Below are 16956 nucleotides of genomic sequence, written 5' to 3' on the forward strand. Positions count from 1 at the left end.
TTTTCCTGGCACATTTCCTGGCAATTTTCTTGGTGGAGACTGTCACACTGGAAATGAGGTGGAAAGGAAAGAGTAATCAAGGTGTGCCATTTAAGAGAAGAAGCACAACGTTGGGCAAGCTTCTTCTTTTTTTTCTAATTTCCTCTTTTTTTCCTTTTTTCTCTTAAACAAATCTTCAGTATAGATCTTATAAAATGCACAAATCGGTATTTAGAAAAGCCTAAATAAAAATTGGGCTATAAAAATCTTAGGCCCAATCCCCAGACAAGGGGATTACAGGATTTTTTTTTTCTCTTGGGAAAGTCCAGCAGTCCCAGGGTGTCCAGATTATCATGAAGTTTTCTTACTTCTATTTGAAAGCAAAATAACAGCAACCCACAATAAGAGGGTTATCCTGAATGTATAAGGGACAAAAACGGAAGAAAGGAGAACTTTGTTTTGAAGAATTAAAAAAAAAAATTCTTGCTGTCAATGGAAATTACAAATGTGATTTGAGTACAGAGACAAAGTTTGATTTTTAACAAGAAATGAACCCTGTAGTTGAGTTATTGGCCCCAACTCATGTATTATGTTAGCAGCAGAAACAGATCCAAGGTCCAAGGTCCTATCCAAGGTCCAAGGTCCTATCTCCTGACGTGGGGCCTGGTCCTTTGTATGCAATGCTGTCTCCACTTTCTCTTCCTTGGCAGAATAAAACCAGCAGGTTTTGAACAAAGTAATCCTCTATGCAGGCCAGGAGAAAATGTTATTACTGTCCCACAGCCAGGAAAACTGAGATGAAGAGAGATTTAATGCTGTGGTTCTCACTAGGAATGACCTTTTACCCCAAGGGAGCATTTGACAATATCCAAAGACATCTTGGGGTGTCACAACTGGTGTGGATGGGAGAAGGAGCTACTGACATCTGAGGCCTCACAACGATTAGTCAAGGTCATGTACACTGGACCATAAAGGTTTTTTAGCTGGGGATTGTGCACTTAAAATCCAAGTGCATATGATTGTTATTAGAAATTCTGCACAATTTCAGTCATTCTCTGTGCCTTTTTAGCATCGTGCACAGTGTTTCCTTGCCTCTGTGATTTTGGGTTGCTGTTACTTTGCTTTGAAAGAAAACTTCATGATAAACTTCATGGCTGCCAGAATCAGCCATGACCACAGTAAGTCAATTTTTCCGAGGGCCCCAGGTCATGTGCTCCTTGCCCCTACTCAGCTCTGTTTTCTTCAGGTACCCAGCGAGGGCAGGGCTGTTTGTGCCCATTCCTTCCTGGCATCGGCTGCTCTTAGGAAAGTCTGCCTGCCATTGCCCTCCTCTCGGCGTGCACTGACGTCACTGTGTCCCACCTCCGGGAGGATTGGTGTGTCACGTGCATCTCTTTCTGAGGGTCGGTTTTTCTGTGAGAGGAATTCCAGACTCTGCGACAGGCTGTGAAGCATTTGAGAGGGACTCAGGATAAAAACAAAAACACCTGGTGCATCAAGCTCTGTTGCTCCTGAAGCCTGGGCCTCATTCCTGGAGAGCATACAGAGGCCTGTCCTCCTGTGAATCTGGATTCCTGCTAGACTCTTTAACTCAGAACTCCTGCTGGGTTTTCTAAATACAACTTTTCATATTTTAAGGCAAACCTTTGAGAAATTTGAAGGGTTTTCCCCTCCCCAAGATCTTTGTTTAACTGCACTCAGAATTTTCATGATTTTAAGAAATTTCAAATTTCATGAAATTTCACTTCCGAAATTTTGAATTTCAAGGATTTGTGAACAAGGAGCCCAACAGCCTGAAGGATTAAAAACCAGTTGATGCTTTTTTCTTAGGGTTGTTTTCTCTTTTTGGAGGCTCAATATTTTAGTTTTTAAAAATCACCATAACCGAATAGATGTTGGAACGACTCACAGAGCTATTGCAAGGATTGAAGGAGATCACAGATGTGAAAGGGTTTGGCAAGCCATCACAATTTCTCTGCGTGTGAACAAGGATAAGGAACTAGAGATGTGGCTTAAAATCGGTCAGGTAAGAGTAGAGATGCTCTACCCCTTAACATACATGGTCTCCCCTTCCAAAAGCCAAATCCAACCAGAGCCAAACCATTGCCCAGACAGACTCTCTAATTCCAAACCTTGTAACTGGGGATATACATTTTCCAAATTAGAACTTCATAGGCTGTTTGTAATTAAAAAAAAAAAAATTCAAGGCAATTTGCAATAGCATTTCGGGCTTAATTCCATACCTAACAACTTCTGCTTGGCCAGAGGCCACTAGAGACAGCATTATGTTAGATGTTCCCTTTCTGCTTTCCTCCTGTGTTGACTTGTGTTTCAGGGATTTCTGGATTTGTAAAAATACACCCAATGTGTGAGTAAGCTTAGGATGAGAGCCATGCCATTAAATATCGCTTAGGAAGGAATTAATTTGTATTTAATAACTCCTAGCTCTTCCCTTCCCACTGCAAACTTGTTGTGGTAACTTCTAAGAAGAAAAAAAATGAATTTTTTTTGAAGTAGGAAAAATAGTTATCAATTGCAGGTCTAATATGTATTGTTATCCATGGTTATTATAATAAGATTTCCAAAGTCTTTAGAACTCACTGTCTTTTCATTATGTAGTATAACCAACAACAGAAAACAAAGCCACCTTTTAATTTATTTTGGTGCTGGGATTGAACTCGGGGCTTGACCCATGTTAAAGCACACAGTCTACCACTGAGCTACACCCTCATCCTAAAACCACTTTTGGGGGTTAATGTCCACCTCCACTATTTAAGTCCTCACATGTCCTAAATTTACAAGTAACTTAGTCCTGAAAAAATAAAAACCATCACCAGAAATTATATGCCATATCATCCTTGGACTAGTATTTGTATGTCAGCAATACTGATTTTGTTTAAGTCAAAAGAATATATAGCTGGGTACGGGGGCACACGCTTCTAATCCCAGTGGCTCAGGGGAGGCTGAGGCAGAAGGATTGCAAGTTCAAAGCCCAGCCTCAGCAAAAGTGAGGCTCTAAGCAACTCAGTGAGACCCTGTGTCTAAATAAAATAAAAATAGGACTGGGGATGTGGCTCAGTGGTTGAGTGCCCCTGAGTTCAATCGCCAGTAACCCCCCCCCCCCAAAAAAAAAAGAATATATAAACTCAACTCAAAAAAAATTCTTCCAGGGAGAATGTTTTAGAAAACTTCAGGACATTGCTAAGAATAAATTCTCAGTCTTTGTATGAAATAGAGCCTGTTTTAAGATTTTTTTTCAGGAATATTATGCTCCTGAACCAAATGTGATACATATTTTTTCCACCAAGACCTATGTGCTGGCGTATGAGTACCCAGGGTCCCATTTAATCTGCTTCTAACCCTGGCTCCAAGCTTCCCACTCATGGGTATTCTTTTTCCTTTTCAGCCATCCCACTGCAGGATCTCTGCATCCTCAAAGACATCTCACGATATCCTACAAAGAGTAGATGAAATGTAGAACCTGGCTAGACTTGGAGTTAATAAACCTGGATTCTAGTGGAAGCTTTGTTTTTAACAAACTGACATCACCATGCTTCCTTAAAATGGCATGGGAGTACCTATTGCACCTACCTTATTAGATGACTGGCTGGGCAGAACTGATACCCACTTCATAAGCAATAAAGCTCTCTGGTGAGATATCACAGCTATAGAGGCTAGAATTCTATAGAGCTATTTATTGTTTACTCTTAACACCAGTGTAAATGTGGAGAAAATCTGGGTCTTGTACATCTTTGTGCTCCTTGATGTTTGATTGATGGACCATTTGATTAGTCATTGATGTATTTTTTTAAGTCAGTTTTTAGTTGCCAGGCAAGAGGTTCTTAAGGATAACTGCAAAACAGGATGATATCCATCAGCATTTGTCTGAAGCCCAAGAAACATACAGTATTGAGATAAATTTTTTGTTTTACAGCACATGACAAGCTCAGAGAATTCAAGAGCTATGCAGGGTGTCATAAGTCAGAGTGTCACAAATAAAAGTCTATTAAGTGTGAGTTGCTATTTCAACAGCTTTTAATGAACCAACATCTATGCTGAGGCAAGTGGTGCACGTGGTAGTTTTCAGCCACCAATAGATGTTGCTTACCATTGCAGATCCAACCCGGCTGACTTTGATGGGATTCCCTCTACCAGAAAGATCCATTTGTGCTCTGTCCATCACGTACAAACAAGCATCGAGGATGCCATCTTCAAACTATTTTGGGGGGGAAAATGAGAAGCTACTTAATAACCACTCTTAAAACAAGATAGTTTCTGTATTCTGGAGACTCTGGAGGCTAAGGCAGGAGGATTGCAAGTTTGAGGCCAGCCTCAGCTTTGTATGTAGTGAGGCTGTAAGTAACTTAGCAAGACCCTGTCTTAAAAATAAAAAAGGGCTAGGAATGTGACTCAGTGGTTAAGCACCCCCAGGTTCAATCTCTGATATATAAAAAAAAAGTCTCTACAGAAAATAAAATAAAATCACAACTTAGTGCCTAAAAAAATGTGTATTTTTTACACAGTGATCTCCCAGAATGTTTAGTATGAACTGCTAAAGTGGAAGAAAGAAGTTCTTTATAAAAATTTTTTTCAGTGACGTACAGAGGAACATCAAAGGATGCTAGAAATACAAAAGAACTACTAGAGAGCAGATGTGTCCAAGGATCATGAGCTGACTCGAAATTCTTTGAAAAATTGTACAAGTTAATTTAAAAGATCTATCCAAGATATGACTGCAGGTGAAGGAAGGACTGATTGACAGAGTCACTCGGAAGTCTTTTGACCTTGGAAGTAACATGAGTTCTTGTGTGTCTTGAAAATAAATGGCTCCTAGGTGTGTCACTGAAAGGTACCTCAGGCCCACTTAGCTTACACCCCCAATAGAAGGAGGCTGCACATAGCAACTGTCCTCTAAGGTACCCCTTTGATGACCTCAGGGCCAAGGGAGTTTCACTTAGATAATATCTTAGGCTTAGAGCAGGTAGATAGCATTATCGTGGGCAGAGCCCACGAGCCAATTCAGCTTCCTTAGAAGGAATGCTGGCCACAGGGACACCAGCATTGTCTTCGAGAGGAATAAAGGCCAAATATTAATAAGCTGGCCAGATGGGGAGTCTCTGCCTACACTGTAGGACACGGCGAGAGGAGACTACTTTAAATACAGGAACCTTGCATGTCACCGACCTGAGTACTGGTGACAGAGACCACCATCTTTCTGGCTAATTACCAACTCCTTCTGTACTGAATCTGGTTAGAATATCAACTCTGGGGATACCTCAAACTGATGCACTGGGTGCAGTAAATCTGTATTTCCACCAGTTTTTCAGATATATAAATAAATAAATAACTCATTATTCTGGTTCTCGTAAGCCACACATCTCCGTTGTGTTTGTGAACATGCTAGCAGCTCTTGAGTTAAAGAAATTTACAGAGTTCACTATTCCCTGAATCTCTGCAAGCAACGGGTATGGCTTATTTTTTTGGCTGAAAGACTTAAACTAATGGTCTCTTTTGAATGCTGGTAGCCATAGGGCCTGAGATCAAGGGTGCCTACCTGAAGGCATGCTGACCAGGAGCACCCTGACCCTGACTCCTTATTTTCCTTTCTACTTATCTTGATAACTTTCCCCCCATTAGCTATCTGAAGAGAGTCAAGTTAGGGCCATAAATGGTCTCACAAGTGAGTTAGTTTTTGTGAGAACAGGTTATAAAGCAAGCCCACGCCATGTGCTTGGGCCCTTCTGTACATGGCTAGTTCTTTTTGTTTCTCCATCATGTTGTGATACAGCCTAGGGGGACCTTCCAGAGGATGAACAGATGGAGCTTTCCAACCTGGGACTCTCAGCTTCCAAAACCATGAGCTAAATAGATTTTTTTTCCTTTATAAAGTCTCAGCCTCAGGTATTCTGTTATAGCAACAGAAAACAGACTAAGACATCACTTAAGGCTAGAAAATGGGGATCTAAGATAAAGGCACTGGACAACAGACAGTAGTCAAAGGCGATGTCTCTGAGGAAGGAGAAGGCTTTTAACTGGGGAGCCAGGAAAGAATCTAAAAACAAGGCAAGCAAACATAAATCATAGCTTGGCAGGATATCAGAAACATAGGTGGGCAAGCCTGAACACTAGATATGGCATTCTCAGGAGTTAGGGTGAAGCTTGTCACAAAGCTGGCTGGTGGCAATGAGTTCATGACATGAGTCCCAGTGGTCAGCCTGGGGCTAAGGGTGAAAGACATATGGAAATCCCATATGGAGGTCAAAGCAAGGCACCAGAAGTTATGAATGTATCACGTGACTTGTTGTAATCAGATACTCAGAAAAATAATGCATAGTTCCAGTCATCTCAGCCAGGAAACTCTAAGAAATTATACATTCACCTTTTCATGTAGTGCTAACAACAACAACAAAAAGCATTTTGAATCATAGACCAGGCATTCATGTATGGAAATGTAGCAAAATATTATTCATCTGCACCATTGTTAAAGACACCAAATTGAAAGTTTGAATTCTTGAATATCTTAAGGAAATACCATTTGCTATTTTATATCTAGACAGTAACTTGAGGTTGCAGCTGATAACATGTGTCTATGTAAAAGTCCAATGGCCCTTCCTTGATAAAAATGCTAATACTCTTTTTAATTAGTGGCATCTCAGACTAATAATTTTTTAAGTTTTCAGTCAGACACACACCTTGCAGTGTTCTTTGCATTGTTATCAAAACACCTTTTTTAAAAAAATATAAGAAAATGAGGTTTTCAATCCATTCTAGGTTGACTTAATGAGATTTCATTATACTAAGATGCCAAAGTATTTCTCAATTGGAGCCATGACATCCACAGAATCTCTGATCTCTGTAACATTTGTCATCAGAGGAAGATATGTGGTTTCAGCTGATAAATTATGCAGTTGTCTTTATAAGTCTCTACTCCAATGCCTTCTGTCTTGGAGTCTTAGATCCTGAAAAGCAGGAAATTGTACCTGTCTAATATCGATGTATGGCACCCTGCAGTAATGTATGTGACAAAAAAAAAATATATTAACTAAAAATGCCCTTGACAATGACAAATTTTAAGTGGCTCACCTGACCATAGCTCCAGCTTCTACTCTTGATGTCATTGAAGTCTCCATAAAAAATGACCCCGATGTCATTCAGGACATATTCTTCTCTTTCTTTCTCATTGTCCAGATATACAGCATCCTCTGCATCAGAAATTGAACACAAGGACCATTACCAAACCAGACTGCTTTCAAATACTTTCAAGTTGATTTTGTTACCAAACTGCAATGTAATCTACCTAATGAAGAAAAATGCCTATTGTTTCACTAAGCACATCTCATTTCCCAATATTTTTAGCCATAGTGAAAATAATCAGTAGCAGAGATCAGTCTGGAGATGGTGACATTTGTCAGCAAAATGCTGAAAAACTCTCTCTCTCTCTCTCTCTCAGTAGGTTCCAAGCAGCACAATTAAATTGACAAGTCTCATTAAACATTTTAGGATTCTGGTGCATCAGTAGTTTCAGAAGCAGAATTCTATTATGCAGATACCAATCTATAAGGCAGATCAGAAAAGAATTTCCAACCTATTAGCATCAATAGAAAGCTAGCTGAATGGAAGGAGATTTTAAAAAACAACAAATATGGGACACATCAGAAGACAGCAGTCTTGATTGACATGCTTGGTTTGTGGTCCATGAGGTTGGAGGCAGAGGGAGGCCATAAGTGGTCTCCTTTTCATAAAAAATCCTTGTGGATGTGTTGGTAGGTGTGTGTGCCCTGGTCAGCTTAGTTCAGGTCATGGCCTTTTCTTCCTGGTGGGTATTGTCACAGGAAGGACTTGTTCCCCACCTACCTACTTAGTCATTAGTGTGGTACTTATTCCCAGGCCTGGTGTGTATGTAGTCAAGCGTCTTTAACAAAGGTATGACTGTGTGGGTATAAATCATACTCAGGTACATTTGCATATTTGGAAAGAGTCCACCTTGGCTCTGACTGCAGGAGTGATTTGTTATACTGATCTGACTTAGCTCATCTGCTAGCTCTATTACCTTTTGGGGGTTCTGTCCTCCTGATTTGCATATATATATATATATATATATATATATATATATATATATATATATATATATGGTGGTTCACACACCTTGGGCTGCACATTAGAACCATCTGGGGAGATTTAAATATTCTTGATTCCCCAGACTGAACTTTAGATTAAACAGATCAGAATGTCTGGAGTGGGATGAGATCGAGGGCATGAGGATTTTATCATTTTGTTTTTTAACTCCCAAGTGATTTTCATGAGGCCAAATTGAACAGAATGCTCTAGACCCCCAAGGTTCAAGGAATGGTCAAAAGACCAGAAGCAGCATTGTCTGGAGCTTGTGAGAAATGCAGAATCTCAGGCCCCTCACAGCCCCACTGAGGCAGAATCTGTCTGTGAGCAAGCTCCCCAGCACCTTGTGCACAGTGAGGTCTGAGAAGCTCTGCTAAGTCCGACGGACTTTGACTCCCATTCTGGGCTGTACTGAGGTTAACACCTTATCCTTGGGTATTTCCTTGTCTTTTCTACTCTCCTGCACCTTCTTGTAACTTCTTCCTGTTCTGTATCTTACTACCTATGCCTGTTTTTTTTTAAGTGTGCACACATACACACACCACATACAGTGGACCCTTCATCTCCTTGGTTTCTGAATCTGCAGATTCAACCAATCATAGATTGAAAGTATCTGGAAAGAAATTGTGTCTGTACTGAACATGCATACTTTTTTTTCTTGTCATGATTCCTTAAACAATACAACTATTTACAGAGCACTTATTTTGTATGAGGCACTATGAGTAATCTAGAGATGATTTAAAGTATGCTGGGAGGGGTGTGCTTAGGACCTATGCAAATACTACACCATTTAATATAAGGACTTGTGTATTCATGAATTTTGTTTTCCTGGGGAAGATACCTGCAACCCATCCCCTGCAGATCCCAGAGATAACTGTAAATTTTACTGTCCAATAAATTGCACACATTTAAGGCATACAATTTCACAATCGAGTTAATAAACACATCCATCACCCCCAAAGTTTCCTCTTGCCTTTCTCTCTCCCCACCCTACCCTCATCCCAGCACTAGGGAATCATTAATCGTATTTCTGTCTCTGTAAACTTCCTAGAATTTTATATAAATATAATCACACAGTATGGACTTTTTTCCCGATTTTTTTCATTACTTTGAGATCCAACCATGTTTTTGTGTGTATTGATAGTTCATTCCTCTCAAAGCTGTTTTTTATCTTTCCAGAAGATTCCAGAGTTATATAACCAGCATGTCCCATCCGCCATTCAGTTCTTTAAAGTGTAAAATATGCTGCCTGGAAACAGCTAGCCTGGTGGTGATCCAGAGGCAGAAAGCCACTAATGGCAATCTCTGTCTAGGCTGAGGACCCCAAACCTGAAACTATGGCTTCACTTCCAAATACATCTGGCCAGAGACAATATACAGAAGTGACTACTGACACAGAGAGTCTAAGGTCAATATCTCTAAGTACATGCATGAAAGAACACTTTTATTTTTAAAAGAAAATAGCGTGAGAGTATATCTAAGGGCATTGAACTTTTATATGCACATAGCTAACCAGATGGAATTGAACACCCAGAGAATGAAAGGTTCCTTGTGAATTTTTTTTTTAGCATTTTTATTCTTTCATTGTAGTGGTTTAACTGTTGTGACTATCACAAAATAGTCAGCCAAATGGGTTTAAAATGCTTGTTGTGGCAACAGAATCCCTCTTAGGTCCCATGAGGTCTGCAAGTACCATTTTGAAATGTTTTGAAGGATGATGTTAGGTTTCCCTTAATACGAGATGTTCAAGAGCTTGTCCTATGTTAGAATGTACTATAAAGCTACTATACTTTAACCAATTCATATAAAATGGATAAATAGATCAAAATAAATGTCCCAGAAATAGATGTGACTACATACACATATCTTTGTATGACTCTAATATGCAATAAAGGAAATATCAAAGAGAATGGCTAGAGTATTCATTAAATTCACTTGAGAAAATTGGCTGTTAGAGAACAGCACATTTTATGTACATTAAAATAAATTGCAAATCTGAATTCGAAAAGTGAAAGCATAGGAAACCTAAAATAAAATAAATGTGAATATTTGACCATTGAGATGAGAAAGTTTTACCCAAATGAAAGTAATAAAAAAAAATCACAAAGGAAACCATCAATGCATTTTATTTAGTGTAAACGTAAAACTTATGAATTTCAGATTAAGTAAAATGTAAAGAATATCACAAAATAGGGAACTATTTGCAGTTCTAGCACATGTTAGTAAATTTTCCTTATGTGTAAAGAATTTCATATTGATAAGATAATCATACACTGTATAAAAGAATGTATATAAAGGATAGCCCATTCACAGAAGAGGAAATGTGAGAGGGAAATAAACATACAAAATAGTTCAACTAAGTACAAACACAAGAACTGCAAGCTAGTAAAACAATAAAATAAATATTTTATGTATAGGTATATATTTTTATAATATGTATAAATATATGTATGTAAAGAGGGCAGGATTTAAACTAATAATACTCAACACCAGATAAAGTGTGTGGAATTGACAATCTGTTGTCAGCGTTGTTATTGGCACAATACTTTGAAAAGCAACTCAGAAATCACGTCATTAGTTCGAAATTACCATAGTCTTTGGTCTAGAGTTTGAATCTGTCGATCAAATGGAAATAAGTCAGAGATGCATCAAACAGATATTGAGAGAGTTTGTTTGCCAGAGTAGTACTAAAAGTGAAGAAAATGAGGATAAATTCTGAAAAGACTACAAATTTTTCCACAAAGTGGAATAACAATAAAGCCCTTGAAATATACTTTGGAAGAACATTAAATAATGCTTCAAGCTGCATATGTAACCAAGAGGAAGTTATATGACAAACACAAATCATATATGTTCAATTATGTAAAGAAAAAGAGAAAGAAAAACCCCTAGAGATCGTTTGGTCAAAATAACTGATGCATGAATCTCTCTCCATCATCACTGCAGTCTGGAGGTATGTGCTAGCCAGCTTTCTGTTAACTGGACAGAATGGCTGAGGTGATAGCTCATAAGGAGAAAAGGTTTATTTGGGCTCATGGAGGTTCCGGTCCATGGTCGGCTGGCTCCATTGTTTTTGGGCCTGTGGAAGTGCCTTACATCATGGTGCGGGTACATGGGGAGAAGAAGCTGCTCACCTGATAGCAACCAGGAAGCAAAAAAGAAATGCAGGAAAGGGCTGGGATCCCAATATCTCTTTCAAGGACATGCCCACCACTGGGTCTCACCTCCTAAAGTTCCATCAACTCCCAACAGTGCCATAGGCTGGGGACATCTCTCAACTCATAGGTACCTGGGCTCCTTAAGAGAATCACTCACTATAGGTTTACAGGCCTGGGTCAGGAAATATGGGAGCCTCTCCCGAAACATTTCTTCCTGACATAAGACAAGGAAGGGATTCTAGGGTCATGATAAAGGAGTCAGAACCCAACTTAAAGAAACTCTTACTTGCAAAGGATGGAAAAATTCCCATATCCAAAATAATAGTCACTGCAAAGGATTAGAACATGTTAAGCATTTCACCATTTTAATATTTGTAATCACTTAAAAATGCATTGGCAAGTGATGGGAGGGGAGGGGAGGGGAGGGGAGGGGAAGGGGGGATAGGAAGGGCAGAAGAATAAAATAGACACTCGTATTGCTGTATTATATACATGTCTGTATAACCAATGTGATTCTGCAACCTGTACACTCAGAAAAATGAGAAATTATACCCCATTTGATTCAAATGTATGATATGTCAAGATCATTGTATTGTCATGTGCAACTAATTAAAAAAAAGAAAAGAAAAAATAAATAAAAATGCATTGGTCACCTTTGTAGAGTGCTAGGAACCAACTCTTCATTAGAAAACTGAAAATCAGAGAGGGCATATGAATTTTACCCAAGGTGACCAAGAATGGATGCTAATAAATTCGCAGAAGGAATGGTAGTTAGAATGTCACCATTTCACAATTTCTAATAAAATAACAAACTGAAACCATCCGTCAAAAAGAGAACTTCACAATGGTAAAATGAGACTCATAAAACCTGACCCTATGGATAAATCTGGACATATATGTCTCTTGATTGGGAAGTGCCTGGGAAGCCTATGGTGTCACTTATGAAGAAGTCTTGCTCTCCCCACCTCCCAAATATTTGATGCTGAATCTGATCTGGTCTCTAGATCTAACTGCTTAGCCAAAAATGCCACAGGGGTTAGACAGACATATTTCATGATGCCAGCAGACAAGAATCAGCAAAATTCAGAATAGGTGCAGTTGTACATGAGACATGGCCCAGTTTCAGTGAGTTCATGGTGTATGTGGTGGGGGGTTGGGGTAGGCAGATGAAGAAGGTTGCTCTAGAAGAAAGGATTTAAGAGACCTAGCAACCAGGTTTAATTTATAGGCCTTGATTTGAACGAAGAAACTGTAAAAAGTTATTCATTACACACGGGAGAAATCTGATTAAGAACTGGTCATTAAATAATACTAAAGAACGCTTGTTGATTTTATTAGCTGTAATAATTATACAGTAGCGCATCACTGAATGCAGGGGATGCATTCTAAGAGATGCCTCATTAGCCAATTTCATTATGTGCAAGCATCATAAAGTGTATGTACACAAACTAAGATGGCCAAGATGTCAGTATATGGTACAATCTTGAGTGACCACTGTTGTACATGTGATTTGTCATTGATCAAAATGTCATAGTGTGTGCATGACAGTGTATGTATGTGTGTACAGACATATCATAAATGCATGTACAGGTGTAATATATGCACACTTACATAATATTCATGGTCATACAAACATACACATAACTACATACATACACAAATGTATATTTTCAAAAAGATATGTGATAAAATACTTAGGGGTAAAGTAACATGAGGACTTGGATTTGCTTGAAAATACTAAAACAAAGTTAAAGGGAAAAGGATAGACAAAGCAAATGTGGTAAAATCCTAATAATTGCTGATTCTGGGAGATCTATAAATAAGTACACATTCTACTGTTTTTCTACTTTTGAGTTTGTTTGGAAATTTTTTGTAATAAATACAAATTTTGCCAAAGAGCATAATCAGAGTAAATTAAAACATCCAAAAAGTTTCTAATTGGGTGAAGATTCAATATTACAAACATATAAATTCTACCCAGATTAGTCTACATGGTCAATGTAAACCCACTTTACATTGGCACTCTGAGTGTTTTAGAACTCTGCATTTTAATTCAAAAGTTTATCTGAAGGAAACAATGTGGAAAAATATTTAAAAAGTAAAATGGTAAAAAATGAAGAAAATCTGGGGACTTGCCTAGTGGTAAATTGGGCTTTTGGCCCTGATTTATACATTTCTATATTTATGGCCTTTGCCATGTAACTAGCAGTTCTCCCCCCTTGGTTTGGGCTTACGATGGCTAATGTGGCATTAGTAGAAGTGATAAGTGCAAGGGTTGCATGTACTTGCTAGCTGAGCGGGTGTTTTTACAATCTGCTGTCACCATGAGAAAAACATACCCTGGCAAGCCCTGTGGTCCAAGGATGGTGGTCACCTCTGTAGGTGTGCAGAGAGAAGAGGTAGAGTCTCTCATCTGAATGAAGCAGAGTCAACAGTCAAGCTGTCCTGAGTAGCTCAACTCGAGGTTCCCCAAATAAATGCTTATCACTGTACACTGATTTTCTGGGTTTTTTTTTCAAATTGAGTATTAAGGTGACATGTCCCAGAGAAGAAGAGGTTCAGAAACACAGCCTCAATAAATATATGAAAAGATATTCACTACACTAATAATTATGGATCTACTCACTAAAATAGCTACAAAATAACCATGATTTCTCACCCTGTTGGCAAATATCAAAACAAATGGTAACACCTAATACCAATGAGAGTGTGAAGAAATGGATACTTTATATATTGTGATCCTATTCTAAAGTAGTAAAGACTTTTAAAAGGGCAATTTGGCAGTATCTATGCAAATTTAAAATGTGAATTCGCTTTGACCAAGCAATGGTATTTCTAACTATCTACTTTACTGAAGCACATTTGTAGGAAATGCCTATAATACTCAATAGAGCAGGGCATGCTATGGTGAAAATGACTGTAAATGAATGCTTGTAAATAAAGTCTAAATCACTGAAAATCTTGTTTTCAATACAGGGCTAAATCAGTTATTATACAACCATCCTGAGCAGTCATTCAAAATAATATGTATGTATTAATATAAAGAAAACTTTCCAAGACATATTGTATGAGAAATCACAGAGCAACAAGAATAACCAAATCCCATTTGCAGTTAAAAATCCAAACACTACAGGTGTATATATGAACACAGATATGTGACATTGTAGCAAGGTATCTGGAACTTGGGTACAAAGTTGGTTTTTCCTTGGAATTCTCTAGGATTGGAATGTTGGTAAAAGTGGAAATTTCAACTTTACCATATATCTGTCTACATGTGTATATATTTGAAAAGGACAATGTATTTAATTGTCCATTTAAAATGAAAACCATTCAAGAATACACTAAATAGATGGAAATACAACAAAATGCTTATAGGTGGTGCTATACTTGGGATCTTACATGTCCTCCTAAGGCCCATGTGTTAAAGGGTTGGTCCCCAGCATGGTGCTATCGGGAAAAGGGTGGGACCTTTAAGACATGGGGCCAGGTGGAAGGAAGTTAGGTCACAAGGGTGTGCCCTTGAAGGGGACATTGGGTCCTCAGCCTTTTCCTGTCTCTCTGCTTCAAACAGTTTTCTCTACCATGGGCTCCCACCATGATATACGGTGCCACCACAGGTCCAAAGCAACAGGGCCCAGGAACCGTTGACTAAAATCTCTAAAATTGATCCAAATAGACCTTTTTTTCTTTTCAAAGTGATGATCTTAGGCATTTTTTTTAATAGTAATTGAAAGCTGACTGAAACAGTCGGTGCCTCTGAGTTCTTTTTTATGCTTTCATTGTTTCTAATTACTCTTTTATTATTAGAAAGTGTTATTTTAGAAAGTTATTTTAGAAATGCGTTTGCATTTAAGTGAATCAATCTTTTAATAAGAGGTTAACAAGTCCAACTCTTATGGATTCATTTTTCTTGAAAAGCACTAGGGCTATGCTCTTTTTTTTTTTAACGAATTTGCTTATAAATATCATCGTATCATCATAACTTTTCCTCCCTCGTTAAGTCTCCCTGGACTTTCTTCAGCACAGGCCAAATTAAACCTTATTCTCTTAGTGTCAGAAGGATGTTGAGGGTAATTCTCATCCTACTGCATGGAGATGGTTGTTTAATCATTATTTATCAAACAAGCTTGTAGCTGGTCTTCACTATGTGCTAGGAACTTCTGACATGCTGTATAGAAATAAATGACCTCACTTGTGATGTGATGTTCCTATGAGAAGAGTATTATTTTTTCCCCACTTTATAGATGAGGGGACTGGGGCAGAGATGAGTTGAGAGACTTTCTTAAGGCCATACTGCTAGTGAGAGGTGAAGCCAGGATTTGATGGTTGGCTGGAACCAGTTTACTGTGTCCCTAGCACCCAGCACAATGGTAGCAACAGTAGCAGGTACATGGTAGGAAACCAGCAAATGTTTGCTACCAGAATGAGAGATGGAGATGGTGTCAGGTGCTTAGAGACGGAGAGAGAAGTCCAAGAAAATGAAGGATTTACTTTTGGGCTTTGGGTTATTATTGATGGGAAGTCATAAATTTGCAAAGTATGAATAGGAAGAGGTGTGTGGTTCCATGCTCAGCCACCCCTTTCCTTCCAGCAGCTGAATTAAATCTTAGCTCAAACTGAGCAGGCATAATCATGAATCCTCAACGAGGCAAGGAAGCCAAATGGGAAGCCTCAATTTTAATTTTAAATTTATGTATGATTTTAAAATAAGATTGAAGGTGGAAAGCAGTGCTTTCCTTCCCCTGTTTTTATTCAGATCTGTCACTTTAAAATATAGTTGTCCAGAGCCAGGTGAAAAAAAAAAATTTTTTTTTGTACATCACTATGGAAACTCCAAACAATAAAAAAGTCCCTGAGTTTGAAAGGCTAATAAAAATAGGAAAACGTTTGCCTCTGGAGATTTTGGTGTTGGCTTTTTTGGAGTTGTTTTTGTTTGTTTTAAAATTCTGGGTTGGTTTCAGATTAGGTCGTTGCTCCAAGGACAACTGGTTTCCCACTTAGTAAAGTGGAGGATTCCACTAATAGGAAAACACACTAACAACTGAATGTTCTAGAAACCCAACAGTTTGGTCTACTCATGGTAGGTGTGTGTAGGTGCGTGCATGTGTGTGTGTGTGTGTGTTTGCTTGTGCACAAGTGTGGGGGGTCTGGGAACTTCACTTCTCAAACACTTGAGTGGAGAATTTTGGATTAGATAATCACAGAACGGAAGTGGAATCACCATGGACCATGACGAATTTTGGTTTCTAAGTAACATTTGGCAAACGACCATCATCACCACAACAAAATTCAAGAGGAAAACAGATTACACAGGGCTCCATCAGAGGGGACACAGCGTCTCCATCCACTTCCCCAGAGCGACCCTTCCACCAGAGCAGACCTTCAAAGTGCCTTGTAAATAACCCCCGTTCCAGGGTGACGAACAATTTGCACGAGGCAAATAGTAAAGAATGATGATCTCATTTAATTTACTGCTCCTCTGGTGGGAATAGTGGAGTAGTTAAAAGAAAGAAAGAAAGAAAAAGAAAACTGTGAGCTGCAAAATTTCAGGACTCACTCCTAAGGCTGATTTCAGGCACCCTTGGAAATGACCAGTGGCTTCTCCACCTAGAGAAATAAGAATTTGTAACAAACACGTAAAGATGAATGTTGAACCTATTGATTTTAGTACCTGCAGGGCCTCTTTGGGAGAAGGCGGGCCGTT

General features: G+C 38.7%; 1 protein-coding gene across 2 annotated transcripts in view; it reads right to left on the reverse strand.

Moving 5' to 3' along the window:
• F13a1 (coagulation factor XIII A chain) overlaps window positions 1-16956 on the reverse strand; it is a 164385-nt gene that overhangs the window by 87482 nt on the left and 59947 nt on the right. For both annotated transcript variants that reach the window (XM_027948066.2, XM_027948065.2), the window contains exons 5-6: window positions 7063-7181; window positions 4088-4195 (exon numbers count right to left, since the gene is read on the reverse strand). In XM_027948066.2, the coding sequence (XP_027803867.2) occupies window positions 4088-4195; window positions 7063-7181 (227 nt within the window). The remainder of the gene's footprint in view (window positions 1-4087; window positions 4196-7062; window positions 7182-16956) is intronic.

The sequence above is a fragment of the Marmota flaviventris genome, chromosome 6, assembly GCF_047511675.1.
Source record: "Marmota flaviventris isolate mMarFla1 chromosome 6, mMarFla1.hap1, whole genome shotgun sequence".
NCBI classification, from domain to species: Eukaryota; Metazoa; Chordata; class Mammalia; order Rodentia; family Sciuridae; genus Marmota; species Marmota flaviventris.